Genomic DNA, 15942 nt, shown 5'->3' on the forward strand with positions numbered 1-15942 from the left:
ATCTTAAGCCAGACTTTCATTAATTCAGTAAAGCAGCTCACTGAAAGTGACAGCTGCTTTTGTGCAAAAATAAATGCCAACGTAACCTGTAACCCATAGCTCACGTTGCACAGAATCTCAGGCAAGCAACAGAAGGGTTTCAGACCGGGCGCATGCTATCTGTGTTACGTCTGCAGCTTGACGGCAACTCAAACTACAAACACTCAATGACACCGCTCCGTAATCTGCTGAGTTTCCAACCGTATTAATTCAAACTTTGGCATTAAAATGGTGGGTGAGTCCTGTCACCCTATTCGCAATGAATGACATTTTTAACAGTAACTATGGATACAGCGAAGGATTTTGCAGAACGGTGCCGTTACATTACTGAGAGGCAAGAGCACCGTCAGGCAAAGTACAGGGAGAACCCTCTTTTCCTCTTAGGTAGTCAGGTGCATGGATAGGACAGGCTTTGGGGGATATGAGCCAAATCCAGGCTCTAGTTTAGATGGGGCATGTTGCTCAGCATGGATAAGTTGAGCCAAAGGGCCTGTTTCCGTGCTGTATGAATGTTTGACTATCTTGGGTTTTGGTGGGTTCTGATGTAGCTGAGAAAGACATTGTGGGATCTACAGACTCTTCCAGTAGGATGGAAGATATTTGATATATAGAAGAGATGGATAGTCGGAGAGGTGGGGTGGCCCCACTGGGCTTCCACATGCTCCTGGCATATAGCCTCAACGTTTACGTTTAGTGTAGTTTAGAGATACAGCACATAAATAGGCCCTTCGGCCCATCAAGTCCGTGCTGACCAGCGATCCTCACGCACTAGCACAATTCTACACACCAAGGACAATTTACAACGTTGACCGAAGCCAATTAACCTACAAACCTGTACGTCTTTGGAGTGCCGGAGCACCAGGCGAAAACCCACGCGTTCCTGGGGAGAACGTACAGACTCCGTACAGACAGCACCCGTAGTCAGGATCGATCCTGGGTCTCTGACGCTGTAGGCAGCAACTCTACTGCTGCGTCACCATGCCATTTTTAGTATTTTCCCCAATGTCCCTTCTCTATTTTGAGTGATCGGGACCCAGAGTTTCCCATTAGTTGGTGGGGATGATGCACATTTTCGCCTATAAGCGTTGAGAACACCATCAAAGCGTGTCATCTCTCCTCCTTGCAATCTCTTGCTGTGATGGAGTTTGGAGGAGGGTGTCCACATTGAGAGTCTGGTGTTCGACACCGTAATGGCTGAGCGGAATTAGAGCGTCGACTATGGGGATGTTGGACTGGGAGAGAACGCTTACCTTGCCGGTCATATCCCGACTTGAAGGAAGTAGGTGACGCAAGAGAGATGGTAGTTCTGAGGTGTCATATAGTTAATTCATTACCATGGGCTACTTTTTATTGTTTAGCTTAGTTTAGAGATACAACGCAGAAACAGGACATTCGGCCCAACGAGTCCGCGCCGACCATCGATCTCCGCACATTAACACTATCCTACACCCACTGGGGACAATTTTACTTTTATATCAAGCCAATTAATCTAGAAACCTGTACATCTTTGACGTGTGCGAGGAAAGAGAAGACCTCGGAGAAAACGCACGCAGGTCATGAGGAAAACGTACAAACTCCGTACAGACAGCACCTGTAGTCGGGATCAAACCCGGGTCACTGGCGCAGTAAGGCAGCAACTCTACCATTGTGTCGCCCTAAATACTTAAATCAAAATTCAAGTTTTCTTTTGGAAAGGAATGCTTTATGAGGTTTCATAGGGAAGACAATCAGAACTTTTTTCTCAGGGTGGAAATATCAAATACTAGATGGCAGAACATTCAGGGGAGAGGGGCAAAGTTTAATGGAGATGTGTAGGGCAAGTTTGTTTACACAGAGAATGATGAGGGCTGCTGGGGGGTGGTGGTTCAGGCAGATACGATAGTGGCATTTAAGAGGATTTTTGGTAGGCACGGAAACGCAGGGAATGGAGGGATATGGAGATAAGAGTTGGTTTTGGCATCATGTTCGGCACAGACATTTGGCTGAAGGGCCTGTTCCTGTGTTGTACCATGTTCTATGTGTCAGAAGCATACTGGAAGCAGAGGTTTCAGTAGCTGCCTCACACTTGAGCCCTGTGCCATGTTTGAACTTCAAACACTCTTTTCCTCAGATGGCCCAAGGCAATGCAGACACATTGAAGAGAGTGGTGTGTTTAATCGTAAACGACTTCCTTTACTCAGTGTCTGACTCAAGCATCTCAAAAGCTGTCCAAATCTATTGCCCCAATTGTACTTATGCTTCCAGTGCCTACAGCTTTCCAATTCAGAGATGGCTGTGGTAACTTTCTGAGGAACAGTGGAGATGCAAGGAACTGCAGATGCTGGAATCTTGAGCAAAGCAACAAAGTGCGGAGGAAATCTGCGGCTCAGGCAGCATCTGTGGAGGGCAAGGACAGGCGACGTTTCAGGTTAGGGCCCTTCTTCAGGCTTTTTGTCATGGGGGGAGAAGGCTAGAAAAGAGGTAGAGAAGGGATAAAGCTTGGCAAGTGATAGTGGCATAGGTGGGTGACATTTCAGTTCAGGACCTGTTTTCAGATGGATTGGAGTAGGGAAGCGTTTTCCCATCTCCCATCTCTCTTCAGCTTTCTCCCCCTCTATTCCCGTCGGTCTGAGGAGTGGTCATTGAGTCATACAGTGTGCAAACAGGCCCTTTGGTCCAACTTGCCCACACCGACCAACATGTTCCTTCCACAATTGTCTCACCTGCCTCCGTTAAGCCCATATTCCTCTAAACTTGTCTTATCCACGTACTTGTCCAAATGTTTGTTAAACATCGTGATAGAACCTGCCTCAACTACCTCCACCGGCAGCACATTCCATACAGTGAATTGCTTTTTTGTTGCATGTTACCCAGTCAGCGAAAAGACTATACATAATTACAATCAAGCCATCTACAGTGTACAGATACAAGATAGCGGGTATAACCTTTAGTGCAAGATAAAGTCCAGTGAAAACGTGAGTGACTACGTGAAGAAGGCCCGTTCAGCCGCACGTGCGTCATTACGTCAGACATATTGGTGCAGGCGGCCGCTTGGAGCAGCAGGAGCGTCTCCAGCGTGGTAAAAGTTAAACTCAGGTAAGCTTGGTTTTCTTCCTGCTTTATTCCCTGCAGGAATTCTTGTTCCAGAGGCTTCCTGCCGGAGTCCCGAGGGTCGCGAGTGGTCATTGAGTCATACAGTGTGCAAACAGTTTGGTCCAACTTGCCCACACCGACCAACATGTTCCTTCCACAATTGTCTCACCTGCCTCCGTTAAGCCCATATTCCTCTAAACTTGTCTTATCCACGTACTTGTCCAAATGTTTGTTAAACATCGTGATAGAACCTGCCTCAACTACCTCCACCGGCAGCATATTCCATACAGTGAATTGCTTTTTTGTTACATGTTACCCAGTCAGCGAAAAGACTACATAATTACAATCAAGCCATCTACAGTGTACAGATACAAGATAGCGGGTATAACCTTTAGTGCAAGATAAAGTCCAGTGAAAACGTGAGTGACTATGTGAAGATGGCCCGTTCAGCCGCACGTGCGTCATTACGTCAGACGCATTGGTGCAGGCGGCCGCTTGGAGCAGCAGGAGCGTCTCCCACGCGGTAAAAGTTAAACTCAGGTAAGCTTGGTTTTCTTACCTGCTTTATTCCCTGCAGGAACCTCTTGTTCCAGAGGCTTCCTGCCGGAGGATTCGCGAGGCCAGACGAGGGAACCAGCTTTGGGCTGTGGGGAAACCCCGGTTCTTGCCGCCAAGAGTGGGTAGCTGGGTTGTCGGGTGTCGTGGAAGTCGGTCGCTGACGGGTGGCCAGTGACTTCTAGGCGCTCCGGGTGCCGGGAGGGCTTTTCCCTTCGATAGGCACAGAGACGCTGGGGTTCCCGGGGAGGGGACCTCCAGTAGGCCAGGTGCCAGGAGGGCCTTCCCTCCGAGATAAATATAAATGCTGGGGTTCCCGGGGAGGGGACCTCCAGTAGATGGGTGACGCGAGGATTTTCCCCGATATAAATATAGATGCCGGGTGTCGGGAGGAGTTTCCCTCGGATATAAATATAGATGTTGGGTGTCGGGATGATTTTCCCCGATACACATATAGAGGCTGGGGTTCCAGGGTAGGGGAATCCAGTAGTTATGTGGCTTTCAGACTGCATGGTGTCCCCAGGAAAGGGGTTAAACCAACCAGAACGGTCAGCCCTGGTGCCGGTAGGGGTTTTCCCTCCGGTAATATATATATATAATTGGGTGCTGGGATTCCTGGGGGAGGGGAAATCCACCAGCAATGCAGTGCCCAGAACGAAGAGGTCCCCAAGAGATGGGGTAAACCGACCCAAGTGGTCAGTCCTGGTGCCAGGAAGGCTCCCTTCCGGTAAAATGGAAAATGTGGAGATTGACCAGGATGGAGCCTTATTGAGAGGAGGCTCAAGCTACACACATCCTAACATCAGGAGTTGTGTCAGTGGGGGACTATGGGAAAGTCCACACCAGCAGCAGGGCTGCTTAAAGGGGATACTGAGTCTATGGCAGTGTTGGGTAGATGAGAGAGTCCGTGCCAGCAGCGCCTTGTAACAGGGCTGCATAATAGGGGTGCCGGGTCTATGGCAGTGCCGGCCTATTGCTCTAGGCCGCGCCAGCAGTGCCTTGTTATAGGGCTGCTTAATGCATGGCAGCAGCGCCTGTAGAAGGGCTGCATAATGTCTCCCTCATGGAGGAGGTGAGCTTACCGGGGCATTTTCTGACCCTGAAGGTTGGGCCTGTTGGAGAGGCTGCGCCAGCAGTGCCTTGTAGTAGGGCTGCTTAATGTCTCCCTTATGGAAGAGGAGAACATGCCGGGTCAGTGTAAATCTGATGCCGAGGCTGAGGGTATAAGCATGGAGCATACCTCAAGGGATGAAGGGCACGTGTCGGAGGTACGATTCCTGGCAGGAAGGTTGCCATCCCAACATTATGCAGTGAACCGCTATCAGGGGACGTTACAGCCACCCGCCGAATCTTCTATTCAGGTAAGACCTATTCCACAGGCAAAACCTAAAGGACAAAGCATAAACTGTTGGACCAATTAGGCCAATGACGAGTAAGGATTCATAGTTAGGGGAAAACGCACCCCACGGCTTCATCGGCAGTAAGCGGTTCACTGAAGCTGGTAGCAGCATTAAAGCTGACCAGAGTACTCTACAACTAAGTGACCACGAACAAGTTAGTAAGATTTACAATTGATTGTGCAATACACAAATGATTGAGACATTGTCATCTACTCAGAGGCATTTTAACGAGGTAAACTGGACAATACTAATATTCCAAGAAGGTTGGAATTTGGCCAGAAGAGTGTTGAACCAGGTCCAGTATTTTAGCCAGGTTGCCTTCGAGACAGGCTCAGAGATATGGGGAATTGTCTTTCAAGGCAAGGTCAGAATTATGGCAAGAGTTGTCTTGGGACATGTGAGAATTATCAGTAATCGGGCCAGAGTTGCCGTTCAAGGCAGACTCGAAATGATGGCAGGTGTGGCCTGTTCATTATGAAAGAAGGGTGATCAAACTGATTTCATAGGGTTTTCCATGTACAATGATCATCAGAGATATTTGGAGGCATTGTTATGATGAGGAAATGTAAACAGTATGATAACAATAAATCATTCAAAGGGCTATTCAGAGTTCAAAAACACTTGTGATGTATTGTCTGGATTATATTTTGATGCTGTATTTGGCTAAAATCCACTCAGTCTCATGCTAATTGAGGAATTGTTCTCTCCTATCCAGTACATTAGGTTGTTTTCAAATGGATAGTTGGCCTGTGACTCTGCCCTGGGCAACAGATTGGAATCAATAGAAACCTGGAACAGCCTTGTGGTATAAAGGAGTTCCTATTCATTAGACTAACTGGCAATGTAATAGATGTGATGCAGCTGTGCAAGTGGGAGAACTGACAGCATGCTTAATGACAAACAATAAGGGTCATGAAGGTCATTGATAATACAACTTGCTATTGCCAGCTGAAGCTAATAAAGCCACTATGATGGACAAACAGTATTCAGCATTGCTCCAGTAGTTGATCAATAAATATGTCATTATATTGCAAAAAAGATGCTATGGCTTAAGGTGGGAACATGCAAATGTCACCTCTAGTTGGAGGTGCAGGAGATTTGCAATGAGTTATTAACTCTTCAGTATTGGTATCAACCCTAAGTACATTTATGGGGTAAAGAGTGATTGAGTGAATATGCATAGGTGCATGCTCAACTTCATGTTGATACACTAAGATGTGGCAGATGATAAGCACGAGGGTGCAATCAGGGAAAAGATCCTGTAAAAGGTCCATAATCTAATTTGCCACTGGAGTATCATTAAGTACAGATCAATGGCAACAAAGAATGGGTGTTGGACCACGCAGTATTTATGAAATTCTGATTTAATGCAACACCAAATATAGGTGTATTGTTTTCATGCTAATTAAAGGTTGCAAAAATATGTGGCATAACAGTGGCGAAAGATACATTCTCGCTACAAGCATGAGGAATGGTCTTTTATGTCTTCCTACAATTTGCTTTATGAGTCGGGTCTTGGAATAGAGTCATCAAGAGCCCGCTTTAGGTTCCAGCTGTGGAATTGGCCTATGCAGTTTTAGTCCCGATTTGTCGGGAATAATAATAATGCAACATTGTATGGTTATTTTAAACGTAACTTGCTGGTTCAGCCTGTGGCATGAGAGATCAGCTGTTGCATGATAAAATTAATATATGTTCTACAGATTCTCAATAGACTGCTTACGGCTTGGGTTGTCACGCCTATTTTCGTGTCACAGTGGTGGAATGGTACCAAAAAGTGGTACTTTGCTGCTTCAGATGGGAAGCGTTTGTTTAATGCTCATGTTAGATTTAAAATGGTACAGATTCTGAGTTACTGCAGTTCATTTAAATGGTCTTTGACAATATTGAATTATAGGGTCATTAACTGTGCCAAGGGGCTTTCCATCAGACTTACTGCAGCTAACGAGGTCCAAGTTGTTGGGTTCACCTCGGATATCGAGTTAGTAAAGGATATCTGTTACACTGGTTTCCCAGGTCAAGTACAATGCAGTATGGGAGATTGACATTGTGTAACACTATTTTAACCAGGGGGTTCCAGCTACATTCTTAGCTTTGATCGGACCTCATTAGGTAGTTATCCTCCTGGCGCTGGTTAGCGCAAAAGGTCACTCGCTACATTATTGTGACAGGAGAGGATGATTACATCTGCAAATATATGCATAGTATTTTATGCTATAATTAATTTAAGTAGAGCAGTAGGGGTGTCAGGTCTCAAAATAGTTTGTTATTGATTTTTCGTTATGTGGGGACACACATATACAACAATACGTCAAGGTCACCAAGAGCCTTTGAGACTCTGAGCTAACTATGATTGTTAGTTACAAAAGACGTTATAAGAACCTATCTGCTCAGATCTTGTCAGGTGTTAAAACGGAGTTGAGATATGCAGGGGTAGATACTGATCCGGATCTTGCTCCACCAGGGCTGCTATAACAGGAGCAGCAAGGGTTAATTGCGTTCCGCTGGACCACATCCTAACGGCTGTAGTGTGGTCAAACAAACAATATTTCAAACATGTTATAATAATCCGTTGCCAGACCAGAGGTATTTCAAGTTCAAGTTCAAGTGAGTTTATTGTCATGTGTCCCTGTATAGGACAATGAAATTCTTGCTTTGCTTAAGCACACAGAAAATAGTAGGCATTTACTACAAAACAGATAAATGTGCCATATACCATGATATAAATATATACACACATGAATAAATAAACTGAATAAATACATTTCTCAATTTATTTTATGTTCTGAATAAATAAATTTTTCTTTATTTTATGAGCAGTTACGATGAGGGATTACGTGCCCTCCGCTCCCAGCCCTCATTAAGATCATCTGGTAGTTCTAGTCTTCTTTCATCTTACTATCATACTTCAGTCACTATTATTATCTATGATTTCACACCGCTGCTTTGTAGATTGACGCACGTGCGGCTGAACGGGCCTTCTTCACGTAATCCCTCATCGTAACTCCTCATCCTCCCTCCCTCTCAAAATAAAGATCAAACTTCAAACTGGTAAGTTCTCGTTTAATCTTACTATTAAAGATAGTTCGAAGGTTTCCAATGAGGTAGATGGGAGGTCGGTTGGTGAGAGGACGGTTCAGTTGCCTGATAACAGCTGGCCCCGCCAGTTGCCTTTGCATATCTCAACACAGATGCTGCCCGACCTGCTGAGTCACTCCAGTACTTTGTGCTTTGTAGTATGATATTTCTGTTTGCACAATATCTTGAGAAACATGGTGAATATTTATTTCAATTGATAGAGATGCCATCATTAGAAACCAGTTAGTTAGCCAAAAGTAATTTTTGATCTAGAGTTTCATACACAACAGCCAAATTGGCCTCCCTTCAAGGAATCACCTAGTTTCAATTTTATAAGATAGTTTCTTGGATGTTTTCTGCCTTAACTGCAGGTATAGTATTACCCTGGTTATAGTTTTAAGGAAATGCATTTAGAAGTGCCTCTACCATTTCCCAGATACATGTGTAATTTGGCCAAATCAAGTTTATAGGAAAAATATATATTTTTATGATTTTAAACATCCTCGTTGAAGAACTCCATTCAACCAAATGACCCCTAAAACTGTATGAGAAACTCAAACTAACACCATTCGGGCATTAGCTTTTTTGATGGCAAACCTTTCTTCGATGAGGCAATGGTTTTTCTTAACTCCTTGAGTGCACAGTGAATCAGCATAGATTTATTAGCCAAGTATGTATACATACAATGAATTTGACGATGCATATTCCACCGCTTCTTAATTTCCCCGCTGCTTCCACTTTGCGGTCCGCTCCATGTAGTTGAAAGTCAGCCAGTTGCAGCGCATTGTCCGGGGTCAACTCACACAGCCAGGTCTCAGTGAAGCACAGGGCTGCAGCTCGAGAGAAGTCTTTGTTTGTTTGGCACAGGAGTTTCAGTTCGTCCACTTTGCTGTTGAGAGAACGTAGATTTACAAGGAATATATTCGGGAGCGGTGTGCATAATTCTCGTCGTCGGAGTCGGGTGAGTGCTCCAGAGCACTTCCCACTGGTCCTCTTCCATCTCAGAGCCTTGAACGCAGCCACAGCCCCGCCGACGAGTGTGTCCAAATAATCCAGCGAGTGAGAGAAATCCCAAACAATGTTTGGAGGAGCCGATAGTCTGATGTTAATGAGTTCCTCTCTCATGAAAGTAATCTTAAGATGGTTTTCTTAATTCCTTGAGTGTACGGAGGACTGTAATTGGGGTACAGTCTACTGGCATGGATGTCTTCCAGTACCAAAAATGACACAGCCATTGAGGGATGACGTTAATAACAGGACACAAATTTTCACTAAAGCATTGGCATGAGAGTTCAGCGTCAAAACCAAGCAAAATGGTTTGGTTTTGTTGCAACTAACTTTGGTGCATTTTCCCTTTTAACCTTAATTTCTCTGTTCAAACAGCGTGAAGAAATAACTGCTTGACAAATAATGAGAAATAACTCTCTTAAAGATGCATGTCCCACAAATCAACATTTTTATGGCATTAACAATTCAATGGAGCTCATCATAATAACTAATAGCAAAATTATGTAATTTTGTTTCCTCCTGTCTCGGATATTTTAGCTGTTTCAGCATGTCAAATGGGCCTTATGAGAAGTCTGTGGCAGTGAATTTGCCTATGGGTGGAAATCTTTCTTTAATGAAATAAAGTAAAATAATTTATTTTAGCATAATGACTCTGGAGATTCTTGCTGCCTTCATTATTAAAATTTCAAAACCTCCAGAAATAAATCCAACAAATAAGTATAATTGACTCTAGAAGCTGTTCCCCAAATGAATCAGCATCTTTATCAGTTTGGAGACAATTCATGGTAGTAATTCAAGAATTAGACTCTGATCTACCTCTTCAAGGCTGAACTGACATCTTGGTTGGAGAGAGCTTTTTGTTAATATTCATATTTGGAACCAGTGCATTGTGATTCCCAGCCTCTACCTGTAGAGGTTGCCAATGCATGTGTTGTCAAAGTACTGACCTCCCCACTTACGAAGGGATCGAGAAGAGGCATCAGCCAGCCTCAGGCCCATCCCACCCTGGCCATGCACTCATTTCACTCCTACCATCAGGAAGAAGGTACAGGAGTCTGAGAACCATAACCACCAGGGTCAAGAATAGCTTCTTTCCAGCAACCATCCATCTCATGAAGCCCACACAACACTAATCTCAGCAACTATGAACTCCTATGGACTGTCTTTGGGTGTACAACGTAGTTTTTGCGCTAGTATTACTGTTATTCATTTATTGAATTGTTTTGATTCTTTTATTTGCCTGTGTGAATTACATTTAAACGCCTGATCTGCTGGTGTAAATAAAAATGTCATTGTTCCATTGTCAGTTCATATAAAAATTAAACACTCTGGACTCTTCACTTGACTCTTGACTCTTGAAGCAGACACACAGACACACAGAGTCTCTTGCCCAGAGTAAGGGAATCAGAGGACATACTGTAAGGTGAAGCAGGAAAGATTTAAGCCCCTGTCCCACTGTAGGAGGTAATTCACGAGTTCTCCCGAGTTTTCCCCTGATTCAAACTCAGAGAATGTCCGTAGCGGGTCCGTGGGAGTTCGTGGATGTCTCGTAGTGGTAGGTACTCAGGACATCCGGTAAACTCGTGAATTACGTTTTTTCGTTAAAAATGTCCTCAAGTAAAAAAATTGTTACTTTTTACTCATAGTTGACCATTACGAGCCGCTATGAGACATGTACGAACTCCTACGGACCCGCTATGGACATTTTCCGAGCTCGAAACGGGGGGAAAACTCGGGAAAACTCGTGAATTACCTCGTTCACTGGGAGAGGGGTTTAAATAGGAATCTGAGAGGTAACTTTTTCACGCAAAGGGCGGTGGGTGTATGGAACGATTTGCCGGAAGAGGTAGTTAAGGCAGGTACTATCGCACCATTTAAGAAACATTTAGACAGGTACATGGATAGAATAGGTTTAGAAAGATACTGGCCAAATGCAGGCAAGTGGGACTAGTGTAGCTGGGGCTGTTGGCCGGTGTGGGCAGGTTGGGCCGAAGGGCCTGTTTCCACGCTGTAAAACTATGACTTTAACCTCAATATCAACACATCCTGAAGGGGATTTTGGCCTTTCGTCATCTTATCTTGCCTTTATTAAAAACAGGACTCTTCCGTTCACCACCTTTGAATGTTTGGAGAGAAGGGGTCAATGGCGTGGAGTGTAGAGCTGCTGCCTCACTGCGCCACGGACCCGAGTTCACTCCTGGCCATGGGTGCTGTCCACGTCTGCATGATCTCTCTGTGACTCTATAGGTTTCCTCCAAGTGCTCCAGTTTTTTTCCACATCCCAAAGATATGCAGATTAGCAAGTGAATCGTTCCCAGTGTTAAGTTAGATGATAAAATCAAGAGAAGAGTTGATCAGAGTGTGGGCAGAATTAAAAAAAAAAAAATGAATATTGGTTTAATGTAGATGGGAGGTTGACGATGGATATTGACTCAATGGGCCAAAGTGTTTATTTCCATGTTGTATGTCGTTATTATTCTTTAACTCTACATTTGGAAGATAATTCTACTACTGTGGTGCATGGGTCTCAAAAGGAAGCACGAAGTCCAGTGTTGTGAGAGGCACCTTTAATTATGTTCCTCCCGGTTGTAGGGAAGACCAAACAAGAGAAAGATGGCACCCAAACCCCTGCCTTTAAACCCTCTGGCTAAGGGCCGCCTCCGGACTGAACCACTCCTGTGCCGAGGGGTTCGACAGTATGATGACACGACCCTTGGGAGCCGCCACACTACAATATTATGCAGGTACAACAATGTTATTAGTGGTGATAATTAGATTCATGAGGCCAAGTGTAAGATCATAAGATCATGAGATCATGAGACATAGCAGCAGGATTCGGTCATTCGGCCCATTAAGGCTGCTCCTCCATTCAATCATGGCTGATCTATTTTTCTCTCTCAACCCCATTCTCCTGCCTTCATCCCATACCATTTGACGCCATAACTAATCAAGAACCTATTAATCTCCGTTTAATAAATACACAATAACTTGGCCTCCACAATTGGCCTGTGATTAGAAAGCGCAGAAACTGGACCTTTGGCCCGCCGAGTCCGCGCCAACCATGATCGTCACACACTTACACTATCCTACACACTCTAGGGACAATTTACAATTATAAAAAGCCAATTAGCCTACCAACCTGCACGTCTTTAGAGTGTGGGAGGACACCGGAGCACCTGGAGAAAACCCAGGTAGGTCACGGGGAGAATGTACAAGCTCCGTACAGACAGCTCCGTACAGACAAGATTATAAGATCATTAGACATAGCAGCAGAATTAGACCACATCCCAAAGATATGCAGGATTGAACCCGGGTCTCTGGCGCTGTAAGGCTGCAACTCGACCGCTGTTCCACCGTGCTGCTGGTAGTTGGAAACCAGAACTTCAGAGAATAGAAACATAGAAACATAGAAATTAGGTGCAGGAGTAGGCCATTCGGCCCTTCGAGCCTGCACTGCCATTCAATATGATCATGGCTGATCATCCAACTCAGTATCTCGTACCTGCCTTCTCTCCATACCCTCTGATCCCCTTGGCCACAAGGGCCACATCTAACTCCCTCTTAAATGTAGCCAATGAACTGGCCTCAACTACCCTCTGTGGCAGAGAGTTCCAGAGATTCACCATTCTCTGTGTGAAAAAATTTCTCCTCATCTCGGTTTTAAAGGATTTCCCCCTTATCCTTAAGCTGTGACCCCTTGTCCTGGACTTCCCCAACATCGGGAACAATCTTCCTGCATCTAGCCTGTCCAACCCCTTAAGAATTCTGTAAGTTTCTATAAGATCCCCGCTCAATCTCCTAAATTCTAGAGAGTATAAACCAAGTCTATCCAGTCTTTCTTCATAAGACAGTCCTGACATCCCAGGAATCAGTCTGGTGAACCGTCTCTGCACTCCCTCTATGGCAATAATGTCCTTCCTCAGATTTGGAGACCAAAACTGTACGCAATACTCCAGGTGTGGTCTCACCAAGACCCTGTACAACTGCAGAAGAACCTCCCTGCTCCTATACTCAAATCCTTTTGCTATGAAAGCCAACATACCATTTGCTTTCTTTACTGCCTGCTGCACCTGCATGCCTACCTTCAATGACTGGTGTACCATGACACCCAGGTCTCGCTGCATCTCCCCCTTTTCCAATCGGCCACCATTTAGATAATAGTTTGCTTTCCCGTTTTTGCCACCAAAATGGATAACCTCACATTTATCCACATTATACTGCATTTGCCAAACATTTGCCCACTCACCCAGCCTATCCAAGTCACCTTGCAGTCTCCTAGCATCCTCCTCACAGCTAACTCTGCCCCCCAGCTTAGTGTCATCCGCAAACTTGGAGATATTTCCTTCAATTCCCTCATCCAGATCATTAATATATATTGGAAATAGCTGGGGTCCCAGCACTGAGCCTTGCGGTACCCCACTAGTCACTGCCTGCCATTGTGAAAAGGACCCGTTTACTCCTACTCTTTGCTTCCTGTTTGCCAGCCAGTTCTCTAACCACATCAATACTGAACCCCCAATGCCGTGTGCTTTAAGTTTGTATATTAATCTCTTATGTGGGACCTTGTCGAAAGCCTTCTGGAAGTCCAGATACACCACATCCACTGGTTCTCCCCTATCCACGTTACTACTAGTTACATCCTCGAAAAATTCTATAAGATTCGTCAGACATGATTTACCTTTCGTAGAATGAAGCGAGCAAGTTATTCCTATTACTTGTCACTTTTTGTATCTCTCATTGCTGATGCGAAACGTCATTGCACAAAACCATCTGTTCACCCAGGATAGTCTGACAGCTCCACAGCTCCTTTTGCATTGCATCAGAGCCTCAACAATTACAGAGCTCTTTTGAGAATCCCATGGGTGTCTGACAAATGCAGCGTGCACTGAGTCTTTACACAGGTGGGTGGGTGGAGAGTGGTTCCTCTGTCAGCCTGACTGCTCTCCGTGCTTTGCACAGTGGGAATCGTTGAACACAGGGCTTAAGAAGGGCTGTGAGGAGACGGGCATGCTCAGGAATGTCACAGAGAAGACAATAATTTGCTTTGTGTAATCATACTGTGCCAAAGAAGGTTGTTCAGTACATCGCACTTATGCTAGTTCTTTAAAAGCCTATTCAAAATGTTTGTACGTTATAACACTGCATTTCTAGATATTTTAAAGTGTATTAGCATCGGAACATGACATGGCAGTGCAGCACCGTGGTACAGTTACAGCGCCAGAGACCCAGGTTCGATGCTGACTATGGGTGCTGTCTGTACGGAGTTTGCATGTCCTCCCCGTGACCTGCTCCGGTTTTCTTCAAGTGCTCCGGAATCCGCCCACACTACAAAGACGTGCAGGTTTATAGGTCAATTGGCTTGGTATAAATGTAAATTGTCTGTAGTGTGTAGGGTTGTGTGAGTGTATGAGGATCACTGAACGGTGCAAACTCAGTGGGCTGAAGTCTAAACTAAACTAAACTGACCTTGAATTCCACTGAAATGACAATAGAATTGTGGCTTGGTCAATGATTTCATTATTGGAACATACTGAGATGCAAACTTGCTCTGAATGCTAGCCAAATTATAATGTATGTGAGTACAATTGATCATCTGCAAGACCATTCAGAGTCGCGACATTCTGGTGCCATCTTGCAACTTCCAAGTCTCTGAAACATCCAATCTTAGCACCATTGAGTCATAGAGTGATACAGCGTGGAAACAGGCTCTTCGGCACAACTAGCCCACACTGACCAACATGTCCCATCGACACTGGTCCCACTTGCCTGCGTTTGGCCTATATCCCTCCAAACCTGTCCACACCACGCTGTCTTTGCCATGTTGCATTTATCTGGTTGGTCAGGGAGCTGAATCATTACTAACTGAGCACTAATGTTTCCCACATAGTGACAAGCTAAGGGAGCGGTCTATGAAGAGTCAAAGGTAATATTCCTTTGTTTAATTGGCTTGTATAAGGCTTTATTGTATTCGGACAAGGGGGAGAATGAGGGCAAGGGCAGTTTACTGTTCTGGATGTCAGATGTGGGAGGTCATGGAGCCTGAGTGCCCTCCAGACGTCCACATCTGCGCCAGGTGCGTCGAGATGGGGCTCCTAAGGGACCGTGTTAGGAACCTGGAGCAGCAGCTCGATGACCTCTGTCTGCTCAGGGAGAGCGAGGAGGTCATAGAAAGGAGTTACAGGGAGGTGGTCACTCCAAGACCACGGGAGACAGAAAACTGGGTCAGTTAGGAAGGGCAAGGGGCAGAGGCAGGGACTGGTGAGTACCCCGGTGGCTGTACACCTTGAAAATAAGTACTCATGTTTGAGTAAGAGTGGGGGAGACAGCCTACCTGGGGGTAGTGACAGCGGCCGGGCCTCCGGCACAAAGACCGGTCCTGTTGCTCAGAAGGGTAAGGAAAAGAAGAGGAGGGCAATTGTAATAGGGGACTCTATAGTCAGGGGGTCGGATAGGCGATTCTGTGGACGCAGACAGGAGACCCAGATGGTAGTTTGCCTCCTTGGTGCCAGGGTCAGTGATGTGTCTGAACGTGTCCAAGAAATCCTGAAATGCGAGGGAGAGGAGCCTGAGGTTGTGGTACATATAGGTACCAACGACATAGGTAAAAAAAGAGAAGAGGTCCTGAAAGAAGAATTTAGGGAGTTAGGTAGAGAGTTAAGGAGACGGACTGCAAAGGTAACAATCTCAGGATTACTGCCTGTGCCACGCGACAGTGAGAGTAGGAATGGAGCGAGGTGGAGGACAAATGCGTGGATGAGGGACTGATGCAGTGGGTATGGATTCAAGTTTC

General features: G+C 45.3%; 1 protein-coding gene across 1 annotated transcript in view; it reads left to right on the top strand.

Annotated features, from left to right (window-relative positions):
- Nucleotides 1-4835: 4835 nt before the first annotated feature.
- The window catches only part of cdca8 (cell division cycle associated 8), a 141138-nt gene continuing 130031 nt past the window's right edge, over nucleotides 4836-15942 (top strand). The window contains exon 1 of the mRNA XM_055656057.1: nucleotides 4836-5027. Coding sequence (XP_055512032.1) covers nucleotides 4836-5027 — 192 coding nt within the window. The remainder of the gene's footprint in view (nucleotides 5028-15942) is intronic.

The sequence above is a fragment of the Leucoraja erinacea genome, chromosome 26 (genome assembly GCF_028641065.1).
Source record: "Leucoraja erinacea ecotype New England chromosome 26, Leri_hhj_1, whole genome shotgun sequence".
NCBI classification, from domain to species: Eukaryota; Metazoa; Chordata; class Chondrichthyes; order Rajiformes; family Rajidae; genus Leucoraja; species Leucoraja erinaceus.